The sequence below is a fragment of the Hibiscus syriacus genome, unplaced genomic scaffold, assembly GCF_006381635.1.
Source record: "Hibiscus syriacus cultivar Baekdansim isolate YM2019G1 unplaced genomic scaffold, ASM638163v2 tig00110247_pilon, whole genome shotgun sequence".
Taxonomy (NCBI): domain Eukaryota; kingdom Viridiplantae; phylum Streptophyta; class Magnoliopsida; order Malvales; family Malvaceae; genus Hibiscus; species Hibiscus syriacus.
Window position 1 is genome coordinate 620,141 of NW_024062645.1, and position 27,203 is coordinate 647,343.

The window sequence follows — 27,203 nt, forward strand, 5'->3', positions numbered from 1 at the left end:
GTACACCCCTACTCCGATCATCGGCTTTTAATGTTTTTCTTTGGGGTTTTCAAGCACAAAACGCGAGTAACTACACATGCAAGAAACCAAGGACGAACAAAACGAGGTAAAAACGCTACCTTTATTTCCTTTCAAACGTTGTACAAAGATTCGGCTTGCTTCCCTATATTTGCTATAGATGTGTGGTGTTTGTGTACCAGTCTCCTCCCTTATTTCTTTCCTCTAGATCTCTATTTATAATACAACAAATACCCTATCTTAGAATTTTAATCTGAGTAAAACTCGGCTTGGTTGTTGAAGTCCTAAACTAACACGCTGTCTTACTTGTTGTTTATGGTTGGCTTCGTGTGCTTTCCTTGCGCCGAGGGGATCGAGAACTGGTGCCGAGATAACCGGGGATAGGCTCCTGGTGAGACGTGGGACACGAGGATTCTCGCAAGGGGACAGTTGTGGCGCTGAAATGAGTGAAGGTTAAAACCCTACAATAGGGTCTATTATGGACCGTTGGATCTCATCTAGATCCAACGGTCGAGACGTTTGGCGGCTGGGACAAGAGGGAGGCAAGCTAGGGTTTCCAGAAAACCCTATTCCTATGCGTGGTGGGCTGCACTCCAGCGATTTGTTGGGCCTGCAAACGTTTTTTATTTGTGAAACAGACCTGTGACATGTAAACTAAATGTATGTAAATGTAATAAACTATTATATAATATAATCTATAATGTAAGTATATTATGTAATGTAACGACATTAAAGGATATATATTATATAACGGGACAAAATTTGGTGTCTTCAGCTGCCCCTCTTTGCTCATTATCGTGTAACGGAAATAGAGCAAAGATTAAAAGACACAAATTTCGGCCATATCGAATATCCTCTGCCGTAGAGTTGAAATCCGATTATTGTTCCGAGTCCAATATCCTCCGCTGTGAAGTTGAAATTGGTTATGGAACTGGAAAATTGTTTATTGACAATCAGCGGTCCCTTCGTTGTGAAGTTGAACTTGTGTTGTCTGGAGTCCAATATCCTTCGTTGTGAAGTTGAAATTGGGAAATTGTTGATTGACAACCAGCGGTCCCTTCGTCGTGAAGTTGAACTTGCGTTGTCTGGAGTCCAATATCCTTCGTTGTGAAGTTGAAATTGGGAAATTGTTGATTGACAACCAGCGGTCCCTTCGTCATGAAGTTGAACTTGCATTGTTTGGAGTCCAATATCCTTCGTTGTGAAGTTGAAATTGGGAAATTGTTGATTGACAACCAGCGGTCCCTTCGTCGTGAAGTTGAACTTGCATTGTCTGGAGTCCAATATCCTTCGTTGTGAAGTTAAAATTGGCTCTGAAATTGAGAAATGTTTGTTGACAACCAGCGGTCCCTTCGTCGTGAAGTTGAACTTGCATTGTCTGGAGTCCAATGTCCTTCGTTGTGAAGTTGAAATTGGCTCTGAAATTGAGAAATGTTTGTTGACAACCAGCGGTCCCTTCGTCGTGAAGTTGAACTTGCGTTGTCTGGAGTCCAATATCCTTCGTTGAGAAGTTGAAATTGACTATGGGTAAAACCTGCAAAGATATGCATATATGCGATGTTATGGATGTCATGCTCTTAGGTATGCCTACAATGTATATGCAACATATGTTATTCTGGGCTCTGGAGAGAAATCTCGATCTCTGGTGGCCCGTCGTTGTTGACTCTTGATTTTGAAAGCTTGAAGTTCCGATCTCTGATCTTGAATTCTTCAAATGTTTGAATCTGATGTGCACATTCTTTTTTTTTTTGGAGATGCTCCTCAACCATCTTAAGCATGTGCATGAGCCTTGATCGGCTTCTGGGTACCTGTACTTTTCAATAAATCTTTGTACAGTAATTATCTTTCACAAAAAATAAATAAATCATTAGGTTTAAATCTAATTTAAGATGCTCAGAAGGAATTAGAGGAAATATTGTCTTTATTCATAAGGGAGGAGAAGAACAAATAATACACGGCAAACATTCTAGAAAACGAATACACGATGATGTGTAAATGAATGTCTTAGATCTCGATAACGTGGGCACTTCTGAGCTGAAAAGCCGTTTGGTGACCTTGAATGCAGCCTTTGCCAAAGGATCTTTGAAAATGCGACAACGTTTGGGGAGGGTGCAACATTTCTCCGATTTGTTGAGTTCGTAGAAGATTCATGTGCTGGGATGTTCCCACCGTTAATATCCAAATTGCCCTTTCCGGGTTTTCAACTTGGACTCATCCTTGGTTGCAAGACGCCCTTTGCGGGTTTTCATCTTGAACCCGCCTTATTTTCTCTTCTTTTGTTCTTTTCTCCTCTTTTCTTTTTCTTTCTCAATTTAGGGCGTCCTTTTGGGTTTTCACCCTAAACGTTCTTTTCTTCTTCTTTTTTTTTCCTTCTTTTTTTTCCTTTTTTTTTTCAACTTAGGACGCCCTCTCGGGTTTTCATCCTAAGCGAAGTATTTCTTGACTGCGTCCGAGTTAATGGGATGTGGCAGTTCAGGTCCGTCCATTTCAGCCAGGATGAGGGCTCCTCCGGAGAAAGCCTTTTTCACGACATAAGGTCCTTCCCAACTTGGCGTCCATTTTCCTCGGAAATCTTTCTGGACTGGCCAAATTCTTTTTAGCACTAGATCCCATTCGTGGAATATTCTCGGGCGCACCTTTTTTTCATGCGCCCGAGTCATTCGTTTCTGATAGATTTGACCATGATGAATGGCTTTCAGTCTTTTTTCCTCTATCAGATTAAGTTGATCATATCTAGATTGTACCCACTCTGTATCGTCTAGTTTGACTTCTGTCAAGACCCGAAGAGACGGAATCTCGACTTCAATGGGTAGGACTGCTTCCATTCCATAGGCTAGTGAAAACGGAGTTGCCCCAGTCGAGGTTCGTACTGAGGTTCTATAAGCGAACAAAGCAAAAGGTAACTTCTCATGTCAATCTTTGTAAGTTTCAGTCGTTTTCTCCACTATCTTCTTAATGTTTTTGTTTGCTGCTTCTACTGCTCCGTTCATCTTTGGTCTGTAAGCAGTGGAATTGTGATGTTTTATGTTGAACTGTTCGCAAGCAGCACTCATCATCTTGTTGTTCAAGTTTGTTGCGTTATCGGTGATAATCCTTTCAGGTAGACCATACCGACATATAATTTCTTTCTTCAGAAATTTTTAAATAGTGGATTGAGTGACACTGGCATATGACGCAGCCTCTACCCACTTTGTGAAATAGTCAATTGCTACGAGAATGAAATGGTGACCATTCGAAGCCTTCGGATAGATTTGCCCGATAACGTCCATGCCCCACACAGAGAAAGGCCATGGTGACGTCATTACATGAAGCGGATGGGGTGGAACGTTTATCTTGTCTCCATAAATCTGACATTTATGACATCTCCTAGCATGGTTGATGCAATCGCTTTCCAGTGTGGACCAAAAATATCCACATCTCATTATTTGTCTTGACATCATATGCCCATTTGCATGTGCTACACAAACTCCATCATGTACTTCTTCCACTATCATTTTTGCCTCTTCAGCATCGACGCACCTTAACAGAACTTGGTTATGGCTTTTCTTGTATAAAACCTCTCCGTCAAGGACGTATCCAGCTGCCAACCTTCTAAGGGTTCTCTTCTCAATTTCGGTGGTTTTTCCTGGATAACTCCGATGCTTGATATACTGTAGAATGTCGTAGTACCAAGGCTTAGTGTCTTTCACTTCTTCAATTTGGTAACAATGAGCTGGGTACTCATACAACTGCATGTTAATTGGCATCATTTCAGACTCCCCACCAGCCCTGAATGCGGCTGCCAATGTAGCTAAAGCGTCAGCCATCTGATTTTCTTCTCTAGGCACGTAGTGGAAGGTGACTTCGTCGAGCTCTTCGAGTAGATCCAGCATTAGTCTCCGGTATTCTAACAGTTTTATATCCTTAGTTTCCCATTCTCCTCGGAGCTGATAGATTACTAAAGCTGAGTCACCATACACCCGCAAAGTCTTTATATTTTGCCCCAATGCAGCCCGAATTTCTAAGACGCATGCTTCATATTCAGCCATGTTATTGGTGCAATCAAAGTTTAGTCTGATGGTAAATGGGTAATGACTCCCTTCCAGAGAGATCAGGATTGCCCCGATACCATGTCCTAATGCATTTGATGCTCCATCGAAATGCATTCTCCAGGAGATGTCTGTTGAAGTATCTGCTTCTTCTAAAGATATGGCCATCAAGTTTTCATCTGGGAAATCAAAGTCCAGCGGCTCATAGCTCTCATCAGTTCTTCTTGCCAAAAAATCGGATATGGCACTGCCTTTTACCGCTTTTTGGCTCACGTATTCGATGTCAAATTCAGACAAAAGCATCTGCCATCGGGCTAACCTTCCGGATAGAGCAGGTACACCCATCATGTATTTTAATGGGTCTAACTTGGAAATCAGCCAAGTGGTGTGATACAACATGTATTGTCGGAGTCTTTTTGTAGCCCAGACCAGGGCACAATAAACCTTCTCCATAGGAGGATATCGGACCTCACAATCGGTGAACTTCTTGCTTAAGTAGTAGATGGCTCTTTCCTTCTTCCCGGACTCGTCATGTTGACCTAGGACACACCCCATGGAGCTCTCGAATATGGAGAGATACAAGAACAGAGGTTTTCCTGGGATATGGGACATCAGGATAGGAGCGTGGGACAGGTACTCTTTTACCTTCTCAAATGCAATCTGACAATTTTCATCCCATGTTCCAGGGCTGTTTTTTCGGAGAAGGCAAAAGATTGGATCACACTTGTCAGTTAACTGAGATATAAACCGGGCTATGTAATTCAATCTTCCTAAAAAACCTCGGACCTCCTTTTGTGTTCGTGGAGGAGGTAAACTCTGGATAGCCTTAACCTTATCAGGATCAACCTCAATGCCTTTTCTGCTGACTATAAAGCCTAATAGTTTCCCGGATGTCACCCCGAAGGTACACTTGCTAGGGTTCAGTCGTAACCGGAATTTCTTTAATCTCTGGAAGAGCTTTCTCAGATTCCCGACATGTTCATTCTCGGTCTGTGCCTTAACAATCATGTCGTCGACATAAACCTCGATCTCTTGGTGCATCATGTCGTAGAACAGGGTTACCATAGCTCTCTGATATGTTACCCCAGCATTCTTTAATCCGAAAGGCATTACTTTGTAACAGAAAGTTCCCCACATTGTGACGAAAGTGGTCTTCTCCATATCTTCGGGATGCATCTTGATCTGATTGTACCCCGAAAATCCATCCATGAATGAAAAGTAGGCGTTCCCGGCCGTGTTGTCCACCAGAGTGTCTATGTGTGGCAGAGGAAAGTTGTCCTTGGGACTTGCCTTGTTAAGGTCCCGATAATCGACACACATGCGTACTTTCTCGTCCTTCTTTGGCACATGCACTATGTTGGCCACCCATTCCGGGTATTTGGCTACTTGGAGAAAACCGACATCAAATTGTTTCTTGACTTCTTCCTTGATCTTAAGGAGCATTTCTGGTCGCATTCTTCTCAGTTTTTGCTGCACAGTTTTGAATTCTGGTTTGATTGGCAGTTTGTGAGCTACCATATATGTGTCTAGTCTCGGTATGTCTTGATTCGACCAAGCGAACACATCTTCGTACTCCTGAAGTAAGATTATCAGGTTTTTTCTTACTTCAGTCGAAAGAGTTGTGCCGATTTTAACCTCTTTTCGATCTTCCTCAGTGCCCAGATTTAAGATTTCGATCGCCTCCTCATGTGGCAGTATTTGCTTTTCTTCTCTTTCTATCATTCTCAACAATTCGGTAGGCAAGTTGTACTCCTCTTCATTATCGCATTCATCAAATTCCCCAAGACAAATGGTTGATTCAAAATCCATCTCTGGATCAGGATCATCAGTGCCCATATTATCGTTATTTGGGAACCTGAAAGGAGGAAGATGTGCATGTGTGAGAGGATAATATCCCACACGGAACGGTCAAGAACTAACTTTGAGAGTAACTGGAAATGAAGTACTGAATGAATTCAAAAATAAAAGAAAAATTTGTTTGCCATGGAAAAGAAAAATGCATCTTTTATTAAACTTAAACAAAATGTTTATTCACCCTTACAAAAGATCACATATTGCCCCGGGTATAGGCAAATAGGGATAGTTCGAATATTACTCTGAAAGATTCTTGTAAACCACAGGTAGTTCTTCCACCGACCAACTGTTAGGCACGAACCCATGTGGCAGAGGGTATATCCCGGATCTATCTCCGTTGTCAACATCTTCTGTGGTCACGACATTGATGTTCAGATCTTCCAGAGCCGTTTCTAACTCGGATATGGTGGTCTCAAACACATAACCACCTGACTTGAATATTCTGGAAAGCGGCGGGAATGTCATAGGCTTCCATTGGAGTTCGTTTCCAGTCAATCTGGCCAATCTTCTCTCCCGGTTCTTTTGGATCTCCTTTCTCTTTTCATGATAACTGGGCTGAAAACCGAGCCCAAATTGGTCTAATTTTGAGATAGGAAGGACAGGATTAATCATTCCTTGCAAATGTTTCCCAAAACCTCTCCCGGTTCTGGCACCCCGGCCCAAAGTTTTCTTGATCTCCATCTTTGTGCATTTGGAGAGTCGGGGTCTTGGAATCTTCTTTTCTTCCGCCACGAATGTGTCATTCACAAACTCCAAGGAGCGGAACGAACATTCTACCGCTTCCTCGTCTACTTCAATGTATGGAGCGTCCGTGGTCACGCTTGCCACGATATCTTCCTCAGCGTTGATAATTACTAAGGCCCCGTCAATGACAAATTTAACTCTTTGGTGCAACGTGGAGGGTACTGCACCTGCTTGATGAATCCATGGTCTTCCCAAAAGACAGCTATAGGACGACATGATATCCATCACAAGGAACTCAACATCATAGGTGGCTGGTCCAATGGTCAGTGGTACCTCGATCTTTCCGATTACCTCTCTTTTGGTCCCATCAAATGCTCGGACCACATTCTGACAAGCTATCATATGAGAGGTATCTATTGGTAGCCTCTTCAATGTAATCGAGGGCATCACGTTCAGGGCCGAACCATTATCGATTAAGACACTTGGTAAAGCGTGCCCCTTACAGTAGGTAGTAATGTGCAACGCCTTTGTTCGGCCTCTTCCTCCGGATGGAATCTCATCATCTGAAAACGAGATGAGATTATCAGCTTGAATATTGTTCACCAGTCGATCCATCTTGCTGACTGGTATGTCTTGTGGCACGAACGTTTGATTAAGGACATTCAACATCGCTTCTCGGTGTGCTTCCGAGCTTAAAAATAGTGTTAGCATTGAAGTACGTGTAGGTATGTTGTGGAGCTGTTCTACAATGTTGTACTCGATGTGCTTCAAGATCTTGAGGAACACTTTAGCTTCTTCCTCCTTTATAGGTTTATTGACAACTAGCACATATTCTTTGAATGGCTCAAGTGGCCTTTGCCCCACTTTGCTATTACATCCTCCGGAAGTACTCACCTGACATTCGTACTTCCATGGCACTTGCCGATTGTCCTTATATTGAAAAGGCCGAGGAGATTACCACCTTGGCTGGTGTTGTTACTATCATGCTTGCCTTAAGGGTAATTATCAAAGGACTACCCCTACCAAATCTTCTGTCTGATGATTCTCCAGTGGCACAAACATCTGCTTCCAAGGACTTTTGAATTTCTTCGTAAAACTCCAGCTCCTTCCGATCCATCATGAGCTGGACTAACAATCTGAACTCTGGGTAATCTTGCACTTTATGCCCTTCTTTGTTGTGGTAACAACAATGGTTACCATCTTCATTTTTTGTCGTATCTGGATATGGTGCAAGAAATCCTGCCTTTACCATTTGGCTCCATACCCAAGCCAAAGGAGATTTAATTTCCGAAACACTTGATTTAATTCTCCTGCCCCCTTCAGTAGTAATGGCATTGATTCCTGTCTCCTGATGATTGGGCAAGGGATTCTGGGCGACGTTTGGTGCTCCGTATTTGAAAGTGATCCAATTCTTGTTCCGTATTCGTTGCACAAGTCTCTTGAATGCGAGACAACTTTCAATCGAATGCCCCTGCACACCGCCATGGTATTCGCAGTGAGCGCTCTCGTCATACCATTTCGGGTAAGGGGGACTTATTGGATTCATAGGATAAGGCGACACTGCATGAGTGTCGAAGAGCTGTTGGTATAATTCTTTATATGTCATAGGAATGGGTTCGAACTGCTCCCTTTCCCTTTCCCTTATTGGTTCTCTCTGATTCTGTCTAGAAGTACCGGATGACACAGCTGTTGTGGAATTTGAGCTTGAGATCGTAACCCCCTTGCTGACGTTGTAGGTGTTTACATTGTTAATCTCTCGCTCTTTGTTTTTCACGGGAGGTTTTTTACTGGAGTCTCCTCCCTCAATCTTTCCTTGTTTAATGGCCAACTCGATCATTTCACCGGCCATGACTAAATTTGAGAAACTTCCCGACGTGACTGCTACCAAGTGCCCGAAGTAAGGTGCCTTCAAGGTCTGTACAAACAACTTTCTAGTTTCCTTTTCATCCAAGGGTGGATGAACTTGCACAGATAAATCCCTCCATCTCTGTGCGTACTGTCGGAAACTCTCATTGTGTTTCTTCTCTAGGCTTTGTAACATAACCCGGTCTGGTCTCATATCGTTGATATGCTTATACTGCTCCAAGAAAGACTTGGCTAGGTCTTTCAACGTCTTGATATGAGTTCGACTAAGCTGGTTGTACCACCGAATAGCTGAACCGGACAGGCTCTCCTGAAAGCAATGGATTAGGAGTTGGTCATTCCCGCCATATCCTGTCATCTTTCGACAAAACATAGTAATATGGGCTGAAGGGCAGCTGTTCCCGTCGAACTTCTCAAACTCAGGAACTTTAAACTTTGGTGGAAGCACCAAGTCTGGAACTAGGCTCAGCTACATTGCGTCCACTCCATAATAATCATGGTCTCCCTGGACCATCTTTATTTGATCTTCTAATATTTTTATCTTTTCTTCCATCTTTTTGGCTTTATCTTCCTCATCAAAGTCTGGGACATGATAATCATCCGGATGATCGTCAGGGATGATCGTAGAAGTTTGTATCTTCACAGCAGGTGCAACTTTCGTTTTGGTAACGAATGAGTCCCCGGGTAGTGCTGCTTTCCATTTAGTAGCAGATGCGTCCCCGGGTAATATTCCGGGTGAGATAACCACTTGCGGGGTTGGTGGTATGGCCACCCCCTCGGAAGAAATGCCCCCTGATGCACTAGCTTGTTGTAGACCCGACAACTTGGCTACGATTTGGTCGACCAAGGACTCCTGATTTTTCTTTATGGACTCCAGAGTACTTTCACTGTTCTGAGCCATCTTATCTTCTAATTCCTTTTGAAGTCTTGCCATGTTCTCTTCGATTTTCTCCATTCTGGCTTCCATTTGTCTCTTTTTTGCTCGAGTATTGTGCGGGTGATGTGTATCTGATGCTTGCGGTGGTAAGCTCGGTGTCTGAGACATATTTTGTTAGTTAATACGAATGTAAAAACATGGAAAATATAAAATAAACAAACATGGAATATAAAATGCAAGAAATGCAATGTATGATGTATGCAATTGGAGGTATTGATCCAGAAAAGTGTTCATTATTATAAATAATCCTTATTCAGACAAAAATGTTTTATCTTTTTAGAGACATAAAAACAAATTAAAGGTACATTCGGACTAAATCCTCTAGACCCCGAACGGCTTCCAAAAGGTTGACAAGTCTTCTGCCTTCATCTGTTACTGGTTGAATGCCTTGTCGAACCACTCCAGCTTCCCTTGCTAGGCCGTGAAGATGACGGGCTGCTTTTTGCACTTGATCCAGGAAATCTCGGATGGTTGCATCTCGGGCCCTCACCCTTAGCTGTGCTTGCTCCCAACGGAAACGCCATTGTAATCCTCTATCGAAGGGCACTATCTGAAGCTCGTTTGTTCGCCTCTTGAACCCATCTACAACAGCTTCCAACTCAGCTATCATCTTGCCATTTTTCTCATGTTGTTTTTCTAAGTCAGCTACCTGAACTCTCAAGCGCTGGTTCTGATATTGACTATCCGCCAAGCGTCTTTGGGCAGTCTTCATCTGTTCCTTCCAAGCTTTCTCATCAGGCCCCTCGAACTTCCTTTTCAGGCTATGAGCTTCGTCTTTCCAGTATTCGGAAGCAACTTTCAACTTGGAGTTATCTTTGACTTTATCTTGATACCCCTTTCTCAGGTCTTCGAGCTCAAAGCGGGCCCTTTTCTGTTCTCTTTCTAGTTTATTTGCTCGATCTTTCTGAGAGTCAGCATCAAGCTTCCACTGATAACGTTCAGCTTCAAGTTCCCTTATCCTCTGCTTTAGCTCATTATTCACAGCTTCAAACTCGGTCTTGGCTATCTCGAGTTCAGAAGGGACATGCATGAGATGTTCCTCTATGGTACGGGTGTCTTCATAGTCTGGTATCGGAATATTGTCATTTTTCCTTAACCTTCGCCACTCTACATAATCAGGAGTAAGCATGCTTCTGGCAGCTACAACATCCATCCAGAATACTTTCCTCCATGAATCAGCTACTTCCTTGATCATCTTCTTATAGCTGTCACCGTGATACTCAAACTCTGATCTAGCTAGTCCATATATTGCTGGGACAAACTGACGTGCCCCATACTGTCTAAGTGCTAACAATGGGGCATACCCAACTGCACCCCAAAGTCCAAGTAAGGTCACAGTGTCGGAGTCACCACATCGAAAAAGAACATCACTGAGGAATAACCAGGGGGCTCTCCAGACAATATCTCGGTCCTGAAGATGTGTAAAGACCTTCATTCATTTTTCCTTCGAAGCGCCTTCATGTCATTTCAAGGTGATGAATTCACCTAGAGGTGAATAGGTGGTGCTGAAACGGCGGTAGGCAACCCCGTTAGTCTTCCAGAAGTGGCTGTGAATTCAGACCTGAATGAGCTGAATACACCCGGTAAATCTTCCTCCGCCAGTTCTTCGGCAATGATTGAGAGATCGAAAGGTCTCAGCCAAGATGGCTGGTGCTGGATTGACTCTTCTCGAGAGTTGTTCGAATAGCTCCACTACGGTGGCATCGATGTATCCCAAGGTCTTTAGGAATATAATTAGACCATACAGACCTAATGCAAACAGGTCTATTGTCTTCCACTCATCGGGATGGTGCTTCATTAGTTGTTTGATATGAAGCCAAGCGATTCATTCTCCACTACCCTTACATCAAGCTCGGTCAGTTACCCATTTTTCATCAACTCCGGCAACCTTAGCTAGTGCATTTTTGAAAGGTTGACTTTTAATGTGCTTAAGGTAGGCCCGCTCGAGTTTGATGTTTTCACAATGCAGCAGTGTAGTGTACTCTTCTATGGTGGGCACCATGTCTTCCCGGTTAAAGGTGAAGCAACTGTATCCCGGGTTCCAGAATTGAACCAAGGCTCTAATTAGGGGCTCATCAATCTTAACATGAAGCAAAAGTGCAACATCACCGTACCGTTGGCTGAACTTCTGTTTCACCTCATTCTTCCAACTGTCCCAGATGTCCCGGAGCTCTTGTACGTCATTCTGCTTTAGGCTGATCGAGGAGTAGCTAACCAGCTCTGACACATAGCTGTCTTGAATACTGTCTCCCTTTTCCTTCTGAGTCTTCTCGGACCATAGCCGTACCTCAGGGTTTTTAATCTCTTGTATTACAACACCTTTATCCATTAATTCAGATTATTTTGTGCGTAATGAACGTCTTTTTAGGGATCAATGACCTCTTGCTATGATGCAAATGCTAAAAAACAAACACAAAGGCAAATAGTTAGTAAAATAAAAATAAATGGAAATAAATAAAAATAACAAGAAATAAATGGCAAGAAAAAACATAAGGAAAAACAAATGGTTAGGAAAGAAATGTCCTTGGTTTTGGAATGTGGTTTTGGGGCAGGCTCTATTTCTTCGAAGTCTCCTGGTTTAGGTTCTAAAAAACGATACCCGAGTTCTCCTTGCTGGTGCCCCCTTGGGCTTACCAGACCCTTAGTCCTAAACCCATCACAGGCTTGTGTGGACTAAGTTAAACTCGAGGGGACACATTCCCTTATGTCTATGCGGAGAATAAATTCACACGAAGACATAAGGTATATGAATCCCGAAGGCTACTTGCTAGGCATATGCGGTGAATAAATTCACACGAATGCGTCGTTTTCACCCCCACTTAAAACGGGTTCGGAGCTCGGGTTTAGAGCCTTAGATGAAAAAAGACTTTAAGGGCTGAAATCATTGAGAAAACGGTTAGTACAACTATTTACTCGAAAAAATATAATCAAAAGTAAGCAATAAGGATCGAAATGTTACCTTAAAATTTAAACTTACCCTTTTCGTTAAAAAGACAACTGAAAATTACCTTAGCCTGACTCACTTGAGAGTCCCCAGCGGAGTCGCCAAGCTGTCGCAACCGTCTTTCGGTTGGGCCCCGGAATTGGGCTTCGACTTAGATTAAATGTATTGGAGTCGCCACCGACCATTTATTTTATTAAAAATGGGTTGATCGGATACCTTATTTCTTACCTGATCTGCGTTGTACCAGAAACGTGTCGGGTTCGGGAGTCGGTTACGGTCAAGGAAGGATTAGCACCCTTGAACCACCCTTTCGGTACTACGTAATTTCCAGTTGTCTTTATCAAGAAAGTTGTAATTTTAAATTAAAAGGTAAAATTTGATCCTAAATTACTTACCACTGATTAATTGAATGAAGACCATTAAGAAGAAAACGTTACGTTTGGAGTGGTGAAAATAAATAAGATATAACAACCACAAAACCAATGATACAAATAAGAGGAGACAATACAAATAAACTAATGATAAATAAGATAAATAAAGGAAAAGAAATAATAAAAAAATATACTAAATAAATGTATATATACATATATATGCATGAATAGCAAAAAAACATACAAACAAAGAAATGAAAATTATATAAAAACAAAGGAATACAAATAAAACATGTATTAAATAAAAAGGAAACGCAATAGAATAAAAATAAATAAAGTAAATGAAAAAATATAAAGAATATACATATAATAATAAAAGAAAAAAAAATATATATATATATGTTTATATACGCTATCAATAATACCTAAAATAATAAAAATAATGATGGTTATGTATATATATATATATAAATATAAATAAAATAAAATAAAATAAAAATGTACATAAGATATATATATATATATATATAAGGGAATAAAATATAATAATAATGAAAATATAGTATATAATAATAGTAGGGATTAAATTGAAAACAAAATAAACTCAAGGGTCAATTTACAAGGATTTCGGGTTCAATAATCGATTCAGAGGACCAAATTAAATGTTTTTGAAACTGGAGAACCAAAACGCAAATCTCTCTCTTCTTGCAAAAACACGCGGGTCCGAGGAGTTCATCGGGTCAGGTCGTAAGGCTGGAACGGGTTTGATATATGACTCAAACAAAATTTTTTTAGTTTCATTTCTTTCCTCAGAAATCAAAAGCCCCCCCTCCTATTTCATTTCTCTCTCGCATGTTCTTCATATATGAAGAACACGGCGGATTTCCAGAATTCGGTAACCATACACCGCCTCGCTGCTGCCGTTGAACGGCGACGACCACCGTTCATCGGCGGCAAAACCTAAAAAAAATGGTTTTTTCGAAAGCCCTTCTCTCCCTCGACACGAAAAACACCACCATTTTCTAAAATAAGCCTCGTAGGGGTGCAGATCTAGAAAAGAAATTTTCGTACACCCTTACTCCGTTCATCGGCTTTTAATGTTTTTCTTTGGGGTTTTCAAGCACAAAACGCGAGTAACTACACATGCAAGAAACCAAGGACGAACAAAACGAGGTAAAAACACTACCTTTATTTCCTTTCAAACGTTGTACAAAGATTCGGCTTGCTTCCCTATATTTGCTATAGATGTGTGGTGTTTGTGTACCAGTCTCCTCCCTTATTTCTTTCCTCTAGATCTCTATTTATAATACAACAAATACCCCTATCTTAGAATTTTAATCCGAGTAAAACTCGGCTTGGTTGTTGAAGTCCTAAACTAACACGCTGTCTTGCTTGTTGTTTATGGTTGGCTTCGTGTGCTTTCCTTGCGCCGAGGGGATCGGGAACTGGTGCCGAGATAACCGGGGATAGGCTCCTGGTGAGACGTGGGACACGAGGATTCTTGCAAGGGGACAGTTGTGGCACTGAAATGAGTGAAGGTTAAAACCCTACAATAGGGTCTATTGTGGACCGTTGGATCTCATCTAGATCCAACGGTCGAGGCGTTTGGCGGCTGGGACAAGAGGGAGGCAAGCTAGGGTTTCCAGAAAACCCTATTCCTATGCGTGGTGGGCTGCACTCCAGCGATTTGTTGGGCCTGCAAACGTTTTTTATTTGTGAAACGGACCTGTGACATGTAAACTAAATGTATGTAAATGTAATAAACTATTATATAATATAATCTATAATGTAAGTATATTATGTAATGTAACGACATTAAATGATATATATTATATAACGGGACAAAATTTGGTGTCTTCAGGTGTATATGTTTGGGGGGAGGGATATGTATAGTTAACCCTATAAAGGTAAAAGGGAACAATCATCTATTTCTCAAACTTCATTGTCTATTCTTTCCCAATCACTGAATGATACAACTCTCACATTTCCGTTGTCCAAAATCCGGAGGAGTCCGTCTCTTCCGGTGAGCCCATTGTCGATGCTAAGACACCTTGTTTTGAGATCTTCCGACACGCTTGCAAGTTGCAACCTACCATAAGAATGGTGTACTTAGCAATGCCATATAACTCGTAAACATTAAAATCAAACAAAGTTGCTCAATGTAATAATTTGTTAAGGTTATAGCCCATTGGGCCATAGTTGTAAAAAGGCAACCACGCCGCACCCGTGGTCACCACCGGCCCTCATGGTTCGGCCCACTAATTGATATGGGTTACACGTGTCATAATTGACGTTAGGATGACCTTACGTTATTAGCATAATAACAACATTAGTCTCTAATGTTTATCCAAATATTCACTTTAGCCTTTATTCCTTTTTTTTTGGAACATGTTAGCCTCAACGTTTCAAATTTTGGTCAAAATCAAGGATAGACTCGGAGAGGGACAGATAGGGGCATTCGTCCTTTGAAATTTAAAATTATCATATATTTTAGATTATTTCTATGTATTTTCTATTGAAAATATGTTTTCTCCCATTTAGCATATTATAAATTCGTTTATTTCTAAAATTTTAGAAGTTCATCTCATAACATAAAATCATGTGTCTTTCCTTAGTTAAAGTATTTTCACATATACTTAATTAGTAATATGACACATGTTACTTTATCATTTTGAGTGCTAACTTATGTCACTTGATGACTTTGTCACATTATTTCATATATATATATATATATATATATTCATGTTGGGTATGAGTACGATCTTTTACCTTTAAAATCACATCAAATTGCAGGTCATATGAAACAAAATTCTATAGGGTTCGGGTTATCGGAGACGATGGGTTTGAGTTTGGAAATGGTATTGTTTGTTCATATTCTTGTTGTTTTGGGGACTGTTATCAATGGAGTCGATGGTTTGGTTCCTTCTACTTTGTGGAAGATCGATAGGATAAACATGGAAGGTCCATACTTGGGCATAATAGTGCCAAATGCCTTTGAGATGAATCCTCTATTGCAATCTGGCACCTTTGTGCCTGATCATAAGCTTCCTTACCTTGATTTTTCAGGTGATTAATTATAAACTTCATCCAATTTCTTAGCTAAACTTTTTAATGTAGAATAGCTAGGTTAGAGATGTAAATGAACATAAGGTTCGATGAACTGTTCGTGAACTATTTGTTTATTTAAAATAAACGAGTATGAACAAAATTTCTCTGTTCATTTAATAAACAAACGAACACTGATAGATGTGTGTTGGTTTGTTTATATTCATGAACAAGCTCATTTAAGGCTCCTTTATTGGCTCGTTTATCGACTCACTTATAAGCTTGTTTACCCCGTTTTTCTTTTCTTGATATTTTTTTTACATTTTAAATATTGGTGAAAGTAGGGACAAAATTGAACATAGGATAAATTTTGGAGTTCAAACTATGAAGCATGAGGAGCTCTAGGACTAGTGACATAATCTCATCGTTTTTTTAGTATTTAAATGAACATGTTCATAAACGTCAATCGATCTGAACACGAACACTTTAAAAAAATAAACGAACATGAATACAATATTAAAAATTTAAATGAATACGAACAGAACATGATCACTTTCAAAAAATAAACAAACGAATATGAACATTACTTTATTCGTTCATGCTCCATTCATTACATCCCCATAGCTAGAGTTGCAAAAATAACCCTAACTCTTGTTAGATTTTGATCCGATTTGAGCTTATAAGACAATTATGGTATGGGGTCAACATGTTTATCGGTACGCGTATATTAGTTTAATGTTTGTAAAAATATAAAATAAACATATTCATGCATATAACACGACTATTAAAAAATTAATATAAATACATACGATTTTAAATAACTAAACGATTTTAAAATTGTTAACAAATACATATAAACCTTAAAATAAAGAAACTTAAACAAACATGAGGACAATTTTATTCCTTAAAATTCGATTCATTTACAGCCCTACACTTCATAAAAATAACCCTTTATTTTACACTTTGTTCATCCGGGAAGAAGGTTTCGAATTGGACGGTTGAGAAATGAAAAGGTTATTGTTGCTATGACAGGGTTGAGCATGGTATGAAAGTTTATGGATCATATCTGCAATTTAATAATCTGTTTTATTCTTTTTTGGTCCTCGATGTTATTGATATTAATCCATTTTCCTCCTGGTGTATATATAAAAAAAGCTAAATGCAGGGACAGCTACACACTTGCTGCTGAGTTTATTCAAGGTGAAGGGAGTATTGCACTATGGAATAGCAGGAAATGCAAATCCTAAGCTTCAGATTGGGGATGTAACCATCCCTCAGTTTTGGGCTCATACTGGCCTTTGGAACGGACAGGTACCCCCATTTACCCCAGCGGCCCAGCCCAACACAAATGGTCCCCGATTATATGATATTATTTTATTAAGTACTTTGATTATTAAAAGTTACAACATGGTCATTTGATTATATAATATTATTTTTTAAGTTCTTCGACTATTAAAAGTTACAAAATGATCATCCAACTATTGATTTTATTCCAAACTCATTATTTTCCGTTAAAATATTTGACAGTTGTCTAAGTTGGATGTTTCATGATGACTAAGATATGATAGTTGTTTGAGATTCTGGGATCGGATAGTCAATAGGTTAACATTAAGCTCAAAATACAATCAATTTTTAAATATAAAAGAATGAATTTGAAACATAATGAATAATTAGATGACTATTTTGTAACTCTTAATAGCCGATGGACTCAACAAATAACATTCTATAGTCTAAAGGTCATTTTATAGCTTTTAATAATTTAAGGACATAATAAAATATATTGGAAGACCATTTATGTAATTAACCCTATATATATATATAAAGACGTTATAGTAATTATTCTTAAATAATTACTACCATTTTTGTAAAAAAATGTTTGATATTGTTAAAAGAGGTACGGAGATGGGCCTGAAGATGGGCTAGCACTAGAATCAAATGGAGACCACACCAGAGAAATCGGTTACCTTAGGGTCTCTGATTACAACAGCAGCACACAATGCAATATTTCTTCAGAGAATCTGCTCAACAACGTCTGGTATCAACCCGAAGAGATTTTCCCAGTGGATGGGGATCCTGAACTTAGGCGACATGCTTTCTGGGTTCTGGTCAACCACCTCTACTTGGCCATCGCAGAGATAAAAGCCAAATGCATAAACAAGAAAAGGGTTAATCGCTTCAGATTTAACGTGTTAAAAATCAATCAGGGTTTGAGACTCGGTGGATGCGTGAATGGGACATGCTTGCCGAGACCAGAGATGGTGGTGAGGGTAGAAAGAGGGATAAGCTCGAATATGTTTGTGGACAACAGAGCTTATCGTGAGTTCTTCAACTCCAAGTTCAATGCAACGGCAATCCACATGGAGAGGGCTGCAGTTGCCCTTGTCTGTCACCAACAGAACATGCCTTTCATTGCATTCAGATCCTTGTCTGATTTAGCTGGCGGGGGTTCTGCCTTGTCCAATGAAGCCTCTCTGTTTGCCGCTTTGGCTGCTCAAAATGCAGTTGATGTTCTCATTGGCTTCACTTCCTTGTTATCTTCATAAGCACATCACACAAATGATTGATTGTTGGTTTGTTAATTGTTACCACAATAATGTGAATCCCAACTTCAATAGCAACTTTGGTTTTTACTTGTATTTGATATATAAGTTATGTGTACAAATAATTTCTACGAATTTATTAGGTACACGACGGAGTTAGTCCGGATTAGTCAACTGAGAGAACAATTAAATTTTTTATAATAATTTATTAAATCTAATGTTTAATTTATAAAGTTTAATTATTTTCTTTGAAATAAATTCTTAAAAGTTTAATGACTAAAATATTATTTAAATATAGTTGGATGATTTTCGTTTTTACTTCAACAGTTTGTTTTGTACGACGTCGTCTCTCTTCGTTCTTCCTACTCGTTTTATCTAGGGGTGTTCATTCGGTGGCCGAATCGACCGAACTACCATTTTCGAATTAATCGAATTTTTTTTCTTTAACCGTTAACCGAATCGAATAAATTTCGGTTAATTCAGTTAATTTTCGAATTAACCGAAATTTTTTAGAATTTTAGAATTTAATATTTTTTTAATTAAAAAAATTTTTACAATTAATTTAAATAATATCTAATTATAAATAATATCTAATTAATTTGATTCAAACATTTTGCATTTAGTTTTGATATTTTAAGTAATTAATATTGATTTGGGTTTTAAATAGATTTTAAATAGTTTGTGCCTCTTAATATAATTATATTTAAAGATTAATTCGGTTAATTAATCGATTTCGAACCGAATTAACCGTTAATCGAATTCTAAAAAATTCTTTAACCGTTCCCCGATCGAATTAATTCGGTAACCGACCGAATTAATTAAACTAATTCAATTCGATCGACTAATTCGATTAAAACCGAATTTTGAACCCCCTAACTTTATCCTTTGATTCCGTTCTTCGAAAGTCGGAAAAGAGTGAAGCTCAAAAGAACCTCACAGAATCAGTAGGCAAACAAAGGGAAAATGGAGCAACCACTACCGAAGAGCTGGAGCATCCACACCCGACCCGAGGTCATCGCCAAGTACGAGATCCTGGAGCGCGTGGGTTCAGGCGCCTACTCCGACGTCTACAGGGCGCGTCGGCTCTCCGACAACCTCATAGTCGCCCTCAAGGAAGTCCACGACTACCAATCGGCGTTCAGGGAAATCGAGGCCTTGCAAATGCTTCATAACTGCCCCAACATAGTCGTCTTGCACGAGTACTTTTGGCGGGAAGACGAGGACGCCGTGCTCGTTTTGGAGTTCTTGAGGACCGATTTGGCGGCGGTTATCCGCGACGCGAAAAAGAAGGAAGGAGGGATCCGGGTCGGTGAGATTAAGAGGTGGATGCTCCAGATTTTGTGTGGGGTCGACGCTTGTCATCGGAATATGATTGTTCATCGGGATTTAAAGCCTGGGAATTTATTGGTTTCAGATGACGGGGTTCTTAAGTTAGCCGATTTTGGCCAGGTACACTTATGTTGAGTTTTCTTAGCTTTAATTTAACTTAGGTTTTTCAATTTGCATATCTTGTATGTGAAGCTTTGGGAAGTGAAATGCGGCGATCTTGGATTAAATTTTATTCCAATCGGAAAGTTGACATTTTGAGCTTGCTAATAATTTCCTGGCACGGTTGCAGGCGTTGAACTTGGAATTTCCAAGTGTTCGAGTTAATAGCTCGATGATCAAGTAAACTTGTATAGATCAATGAACATGTAGCTAGTGTCCAAAACGGTTCATTAGGCTTTTAGACTCCACAATAAATAAATAAAATACTAATCTTAATTATGCTGAACTTGTTTTTGTTCTTGAGCTATGTAGCAGATGCTTCTAATCATGTGATCGAATTCATAAGCTAGTGAAGTTATTGTGAAAAATTGAATACTTTAGGTTGATGGGATTCTTCTAATTACTGCATTATGGGTGTTCTTTTTTCCATCCAAGTGCCTCATTTTTAGTCATAGATGATGCGATGACATTTGCACTAGTTAGAGGTGTTGATGCTGAATCCTATTGGACTATTGCTTTTTTGTTTGAATCACAACACTTCCCTTAGATCCTGTAGGTTCCCTGATAATTGGTTAATTACGAGAAATATCAGCATATTGGGCCATGCTTTATCAGAAAATGATGGTTCATTTTGGTGTCCATGAACTGTTAATGCAGGCACAGGCTGTCAAGATTTGGCACCAACGTTTCTTGGTTCTATTTCGAGTAATAAAACATGTTTTTAGTGATTGAAATTTCATGGATTTGGTGATGGGCCGCATTTTGTGCTTCATTCATGCTTTCCTGTTTCAAACTAGATACTGTCAGAAGAGTGGAAAATTTGTCTACATTATTGTGCTGATGGCTCCTTAGCTGCTAGAGCTTTAGAAGTGCTTAGTTTGAGTAGTACTAGTTCGTGTTGATTTTATCACAGCCTTGGTAAATTGGCTTCCTAGCATGCTATGGTGTGTCCCTCAATAATGCAAAGGACAATATGAATTATAGTGTTCTAAGAACCATGTAAATTTGTTTTACTCGTCATCTTTCATGTGTCATGTCTGTTTCGTTTGGTTTCCAGGCAAGGATACTCATGGAGCCTGGATTTGATGGTGATGATGATAACCATCAACTGCCGGTTGAACAAAACACGGGATATCAAGAAAATGTAACTCCACCATTAGATGTTGTCGCTGATGCTCATAGTTTGCCAGATCAAGGATTTAATAAGCAAGTGGTGGAAGATACTAATAGAGAAGAATATCTTAGACAGCTAGTTGAGCTCAAGGCTAAACGACATGCCGTGGATGAAACTGACAAAGAAACAAATATTAACGACGGATACTCCTCTTGTCTTGCAACAGGTACCATAAGTGACATTGACGATGATCCTCTCAAGAGTTCTTACTCATACGATGCTGAAGAGGGTGGGGATGGCAGAAATGGTGCTCTCACATCCTGTGTTGGTACTCGCTGGTTCAGAGCCCCGGAACTACTGTATGGATCGACAGACTATGGACTGGAGGTAGATTTGTGGTCATTGGGTTGCATTTTCTCAGAGCTGCTAACCCTTGAGCCGCTTTTTCCTGGAATTTCTGACATTGATCAGCTCGGCAGAATTATCAATGTTTTGGGAAATTTGACTGAAGAAGTCTGGCCTAGCTGTTGTAAACTTCCTGATTACAAAACAATTTCTTTCGCCAAGATCGAAAATCCGACCGGTTTAGAAGCCTGCCTACCGAACAAGTCTGCTGATGAAATCTCCATTGTCAAAAGACTTGTTTGTTACAACCCAGCTAGTAGAGCTACTACAATGGAGCTCCTGAATGACAAGTATTTCGATGAAGAACCTCTTCCACTTCCCGTTACTGAGCTGCATGTACCTCTCACAAAAAACAACCACGATGAGGATTCGCCTGGTGGGTGGCACGATTATGATGACATGGGATCCGACTCTGATTTCGGTGACTTCGGCCATTTCAAGGTCGAGAACACCGGAAGTGGTTTTTCCATGCAGTTCTCTTGAGCTTGCTCTGCATCGAGGTATAGTGAATGCTTAAATTATATGTTCCTCTTTGTTTTGAGGTATAATTTAAGAAGTTGAAACCTGAAATTGGAGATGAAAATCATGAATCCGGTACAACTGATGTATGAACAACACGTGAATTTGTAATAACTTTGTGTAAAGCTCCAAGAGAATGGATTACTCGAGGGGCTTGAAATGAAAATCATGGAAAATTTGATTTTATCTACCTCATAGGGTACAGTATAATAAAGTAGTTATGCACTACTGAGTTTTGTAAAGTTAAACCTTCGAAATTGTTTTTTATGTACAAGTTCATAATCTTCTTTATTTGTGATTGGACAACATTATCTTATAGAGGAGTCTTAATTGTTCTTATAAAATGTACTGTTTTTTTACAGTATAAAGTATGATGTTTGATTACCTTAACAGACACACGTATATATTTATTGTGATATCAGTGGTTAAATGAAATGTTATTTTGAAAAATAAATATGAATATACTGATATTGATTCACGATTGATCGATGTTAATTTTATTTTTTAAAATTATTTTAAAAATAAATATGAATTTAATATTTTTATTTTACAAAAAAAATATTTCAAATTTCATAAATTTTATTTTCACCTAATTTTTTTTTATTTTGCAAAGTAAATGTGTGAAGGAATGACATGAAATTTCAAACTGAAATAAAAAATATTTAAATAATAAAGTGAAAAAATTAATACAATTCAAAGGTAAATTATTTAACATACACGACTTGTGGAAAACCCCAGAGCTTAATTAAATCAGATGCGACGTTCAGCAACACTCAATACGCACACCTATGAATTTTACCCGTCAGATTAATATTTTTATCATGAAACGTCGGATACCAATCCCATAGAAATCTCCACCGTCCAATTGACCCCAAAAAATATATAGAAATATAAATTTCAAAAACTTAGCAAGAGAGAGGGAGGAGACATGAAGGAAGAAGAGAAGAAACAGCAAGCCAAAACCAAGTTCCTTTAACACTTTTGCTTCTCTTTTCCTCTTCTTCAATAATCACTGCTTTACAAACCCTAACTCTTTATATTGCTCTTTTTAGTGTTCTTTAGTTTCTCTCCCTCTCTATGCATCGATCGGATTCTAAATCTTCTCGATTATTTGGAAGTTCATGGTGGAAATCTCGAGCTTGGGGGAATCGAGGTTGTTTTGGTAATTTGGAGTTTTTTCGATTGTAGATTGGGATTTGGACCTAAAAGTCTCTGAATTTGAGTTGATTTAAGGTAATTTGTGATATTATTTGATGGATATTTTAGCTGTAGCCGTGTGTTGATTTTTTTTTTTTAATTTAGGGGGGAGTTGGAATTGATGGGGGAAGAAGAAGGAGGTGAAATCCCGCCAAAAAATGTGCAATCTGATACGGCGGATTTTCCTTCGAAGAAGCTAGCAAGGCAGCTCGATTTCACGGCCGGTTTTGGCGGGGTTTCTTCTGGAGGTGTGAATTTGCCGGAACACCCGCAATCCACCCAAAGGATAGGTGTGCCCTCGTCTTCGGCTGCAATTACTGTGCAACAGCAACAGATAAAGCCGCCAGTTTTGGCTACCACCCCTGTTGTCACTGCGCAACCTCCTAGTACGGCCTCGAGCAGAGTTGTGTAAGCTCTTCTGATAAAAAAATGTGGTTTTCTTTTAGTTTGTTGTAATGATTCTTACTTTTTTGGTGTTTTCTCTTTGGTTAGTTCGTGTTTGACAAAATTTAAGTTCGTGTTTATTTTCCTTTTTGAGAGTGTACATACTACATAGTGAGGAGCTCTTCCGGATTGACATTTATTTTCATATGCTTCAACACTAACTCTGTAATCTCAGCTATGTTTGCGTCAAATTCTGTTTTTTTCTTTTCCTCTTGGAAACTCGATTTTAGGAAAGTTAGTTTTTGCTTCAAATAATTTATTTCTTCCTTTGATTTCTTCAACAAACGTTGTTTTGAATGAAGGTATGAATCAATTGATTTTCTCTAAACTTTATCATTCACCTTATATAACTTCTGTAGAGGGTTTCTTCTGATAGGGTGAGAAAATTAAGCAAGCTAGTAATCTAGAATGTCATGAGAGATGGCGGAGAGGATGATTGGAGTAGATTTTGAATAACAGACGCTGGCAAATGGTGGTAGTTAAGGAAAGAAGTGGCTTGGGAAGATAAAAAATGTGGTGGTTGGTTATAGAGAGAAAGTTGCATACTGAAAGAAATGAAAAAGGTTATGGCAGAGGCTTCTTAACAATCTCCAATTCAGAGGCATTCCCTGAACATCCCAATGGTGAAGTAAACTCAAAAATCCTGCCCACTGATTCCAGGTTAGCTCCACTGTTCTTCCTGCAGTAGTTATGTGCCACAGTACAGAACGTGATTATGTTGCTACGGTACTAGTGAATGAAACGCTGCAGTGTCAGAAGAGTGGAGTGCTAGAGCACTGCGTTGTAGCACTGAAGCTGCAAACACTTGGAGCTCTAGAGCCATAGAGTGCTAGAGCAGTGGAGTGCTGAAACACTGAAGCTCTAGAGTGCTGAAACACTGAAGCTCTAGAGTGTTGAAGCACTGAAGTGCTGGAGGAGTGAAGCTTTGGAGTTAAAACATTGAAATGCTGGAGCTCCATAGTAAGGGATGATGCTAGTCCCTCCCCCAAACTTTTTTGTTTAATTATATATATTTTAGGCCCCTCGTAGTTTGGATGTTAATCGGATTAAGCCTTGCCCCCCTCCCCTAAAGATTTTAGTAAATACTTCTTAGGTCCCTAGGCTTTTTGGCCTCCTTAATATTCAAATGTAGCTCCGTCACTGTCTGGAGTGCTGGAGCACTTAGGGATTGGATTGATACTGTTCAGGAGCACTGCTACAGAAAGTGTTGGTCTTAGGGAGCGTTGGTACCCGGACTTTCTGTTAACCAAGATTTCCTGCATGACATGTTAGAAACCAAAAATTGGTATTGACATCTTCTTACGCTCTTTGCTGCTTGTTTCCCATTATTTCTGTCTATAATATAGTGTAGTTCTAGGATGTGACATTTTGTTTCTTGGACATTACCATATTGGTCATTTCCCCCCTTTCTTACCTTTTTAATTGCAATGAAACTTGTTTTATTCTCTTTTAATTTTTCTTTTCTGTTTTTCTTACACCCTTACGATAATGTGTTTGACATTTATGGAGATATTTTATGAAAATCTACGTAGTTTAAATAACTGGTGGAATTAACGGTTCAATGAACAGAAGATTGCTTTAAAATATGTCAGTTTTTTTTTAATTTCTTAATATGGAAGTTAATTATCTGTTCTCTATCTTTGTTCTTGTTCTTTATTTCTTGCTCACTTCAGAAAACCAGAATCCCCGAAAGCAAAACCAAGATCAAATGAACTGAAAGATGGCACACCAAAGAAGCAGAAGCAGTGTAACTGTAAACATTCTAGGTGTCTGAAACTGTAAGTACTTTGACTTTTATGCTCTGTTGCCATAATGAATTCTTCCGTATTCAGTTTTTTATATGAATTGTATTTAATTTGTTTTATGGTATAAGATATAGAAAGTTATGCAATGCCTTGACCAGGTACTGTGAGTGCTTTGCATCTGGCATATATTGTGATGGGTGCAACTGTGTTAATTGTTATAACAATGTTGAGAATGAAACTGCAAGACGAGATGCTATTGAAGCAACTTTGGAGCGCAATCCAAATGCATTCAGACCAAAAATTGCAAGCAGCCCGCATGGCACACAGGATAGAAGGGTATGGTGGCTGGACTTTTTATTTTAGTTCACATTTTACCTTGATAATTTTGCACAATATTGGTTCAACAAAAGGCCATAAATTTTTTAGCTAACTTTTATCATGGAGATACCAATTTTCATATGGCTCCACCAAAATGTCTATCTAGGTAATATTTTTTTGTTGCCTTTACTCTTTGATGAGCCTTTTGGAATATTTATAACCTTTTATATTGGTATTCTTCCATTTAAATGTATGGCTACACATGTGATATTTGCACAGAGTTGATATCCTTTTTTCTAAACTCTATATGGTTAGATTCTTGCAAAGGAAAAGATCCTTTTCACTACTTAAAAAGTAGTGAAAAATTCAAGGGTGAGTAATACACTTTCAAGTTTCAACCAAATCTAAGTTAATATTTATCCTATTCATTTATCCTTTTTAATTAGCTTTCATTTAGCTTCGTTTTAATTTAAAATCATTAAAAAATTATGTAATATATTTAGTTGGAAGTTTATTACTCACCCTTGGGTAAAGTAGTGGAAATTTTCAGTACTTTCTAAGTAGTGTGGAGAGGATCCTTTCCTTCTTGAAAAATTATATTAACAAAATATAAAATTTGTCATTTGAAGCTTGCTGCAATAGGCATTCTCATAGTAATTAGTTTTGAATTATTTTTAGGAAGAGGCTGGGGAAGTTTTAATTGTGGGAAAGCACAACAAAGGATGTCATTGTAAGAAATCCGGGTGCCTTAAAAAGTATTGTGAGTGTTTCCAAGCCAACATTCTTTGCTCCGAAAACTGCAAATGCTTGGACTGCAAAAATTTTGAGGGAAGTGAAGAGAGACAGGCTCTCTTTCATGGTGACCATGTCAACAATATGGCATATATTCAGCAGGCAGCAAATGCTGCCATAACTGGAGCTATTGGGTCCTCTGGTTATGCATCTTCTCCAGTGTCTAAAAAGAGAAAAGGTCAGGAACTGTTCTTTGGGTCAACCGCAAGTGATCCATCTGTTTCCAGGCTTGGAAGCTTTCCTCAGGTAAACGTCTGATCCATGAATATTTATCAACACTTTACTGTGTCGGTAGTTCTTCTCATGTTTCAATATTTGTGGTTCACTTGTTACCATAAAAGCTTCCACACAATTACTTTTAGTTGTACTCTTAGAACTTACATTTGCTACTCTTTTTTCTCATTGTTAATCAGCCACCCCATATCAGAGCTTCTGCACCCTCCTCTTCCCTGTCTTCTCTACCAGTTTCTCGTGCTACTACAACTGCTGCAGTAGGCCCTTCAAAATTTACATATAGGTAAATGGAGAGTCCTGGTCAAACAATATTTGTAGTCCGATTGTTCAGGAAACTAACTTAAGCATTTTGGTGGAAGGTCTCTGTTAGCTGATATTATTCAAAAGCAGGACTTGAAGGAGCTTTGCTCTGTTTTGGTAGTTCTGTCAGGAGAAGCTGCGAAAACAGTGTCAGGTAAAGGGGAAATCATTCAAATAACTGGTCTGAACTTATACTTGCTTAATCCTGTCACATTTTATTGCTTAAACAGTGAGTATTATCATGTATGATGATCAACTTATACTTGCTTTGTCGTTGTGTTCATCTCTAGCAGTTCATAGAAACATTTTATATTGTGATGCTTATTGAAATTTTCTGCTTGTACTTGTTAAAGAAAGATTCGT

At 39.1% G+C, this 27,203-nt stretch overlaps 3 protein-coding genes across 3 annotated transcripts; all 3 read left to right on the forward strand.

Moving 5' to 3' along the window:
- Positions 1-15,611: 15,611 nt before the first annotated feature.
- Positions 15,612-25,497, forward strand: LOC120114848 (bark storage protein A-like). The gene is made up of 7 exons (XM_039135630.1): positions 15,612-15,765; positions 16,720-16,787; positions 16,900-17,055; positions 17,637-17,885; positions 17,949-18,274; positions 25,133-25,229; positions 25,355-25,497. Exons 1-6 carry the CDS (start codon positions 15,654-15,656, stop codon positions 25,161-25,163), a joined length of 942 nt encoding a protein of 313 aa, XP_038991561.1. The 5' UTR covers positions 15,612-15,653; the 3' UTR covers positions 25,164-25,229; positions 25,355-25,497.
- LOC120114847 (cyclin-dependent kinase F-1-like) lies at positions 19,248-21,965 on the forward strand. The gene is made up of 2 exons (XM_039135629.1): positions 19,248-19,733; positions 20,830-21,965. The coding sequence occupies exons 1-2, from the start codon at positions 19,248-19,250 to the stop codon at positions 21,772-21,774; spliced, it is 1,431 nt and encodes a 476-aa protein (XP_038991560.1). The 3' UTR covers positions 21,775-21,965.
- Positions 25,264-27,168, forward strand: LOC120114789 (protein tesmin/TSO1-like CXC 5). The gene is made up of 6 exons (XM_039135573.1): positions 25,264-25,298; positions 25,355-25,532; positions 26,193-26,552; positions 26,720-26,797; positions 26,931-26,994; positions 27,071-27,168. Exons 1-6 carry the CDS (start codon positions 25,264-25,266, stop codon positions 27,166-27,168), a joined length of 813 nt encoding a protein of 270 aa, XP_038991504.1.
- The last annotated feature ends 35 nt before the right edge of the window (positions 27,169-27,203 follow it).

Coding starts and splice junctions, on each gene's coding strand:
- LOC120114848 (XM_039135630.1), top strand. CDS start 15,654: ATGGAAGGTCCATACTTGGGCATAATAGTGCCAAATGCCTTTGAGATG. Junction 16,788..16,899: donor CTATGACAGGGTTGAGCATG/GTATGAAAGTTT, acceptor ATATAAAAAAAG/CTAAATGCAGGGACAGCTAC. Junction 17,056..17,636: donor CTGGCCTTTGGAACGGACAG/GTACCCCCATTT, acceptor TATTGTTAAAAG/AGGTACGGAGATGGGCCTGA.
- LOC120114847 (XM_039135629.1), top strand. CDS start 19,248: ATGGAGCAACCACTACCGAAGAGCTGGAGCATCCACACCCGACCCGAG. Junction 19,734..20,829: donor AGTTAGCCGATTTTGGCCAG/GTACACTTATGT, acceptor TTTGGTTTCCAG/GCAAGGATACTCATGGAGCC.
- LOC120114789 (XM_039135573.1), top strand. CDS start 25,264: ATGAATTCTTCCGTATTCAGTTTTTTATATGAATT. Junction 25,533..26,192: donor ATGGCACACAGGATAGAAGG/GTATGGTGGCTG, acceptor AATTATTTTTAG/GAAGAGGCTGGGGAAGTTTT. Junction 26,798..26,930: donor GTGCTACTACAACTGCTGCA/GTAGGCCCTTCA, acceptor ATTCAAAAGCAG/GACTTGAAGGAGCTTTGCTC.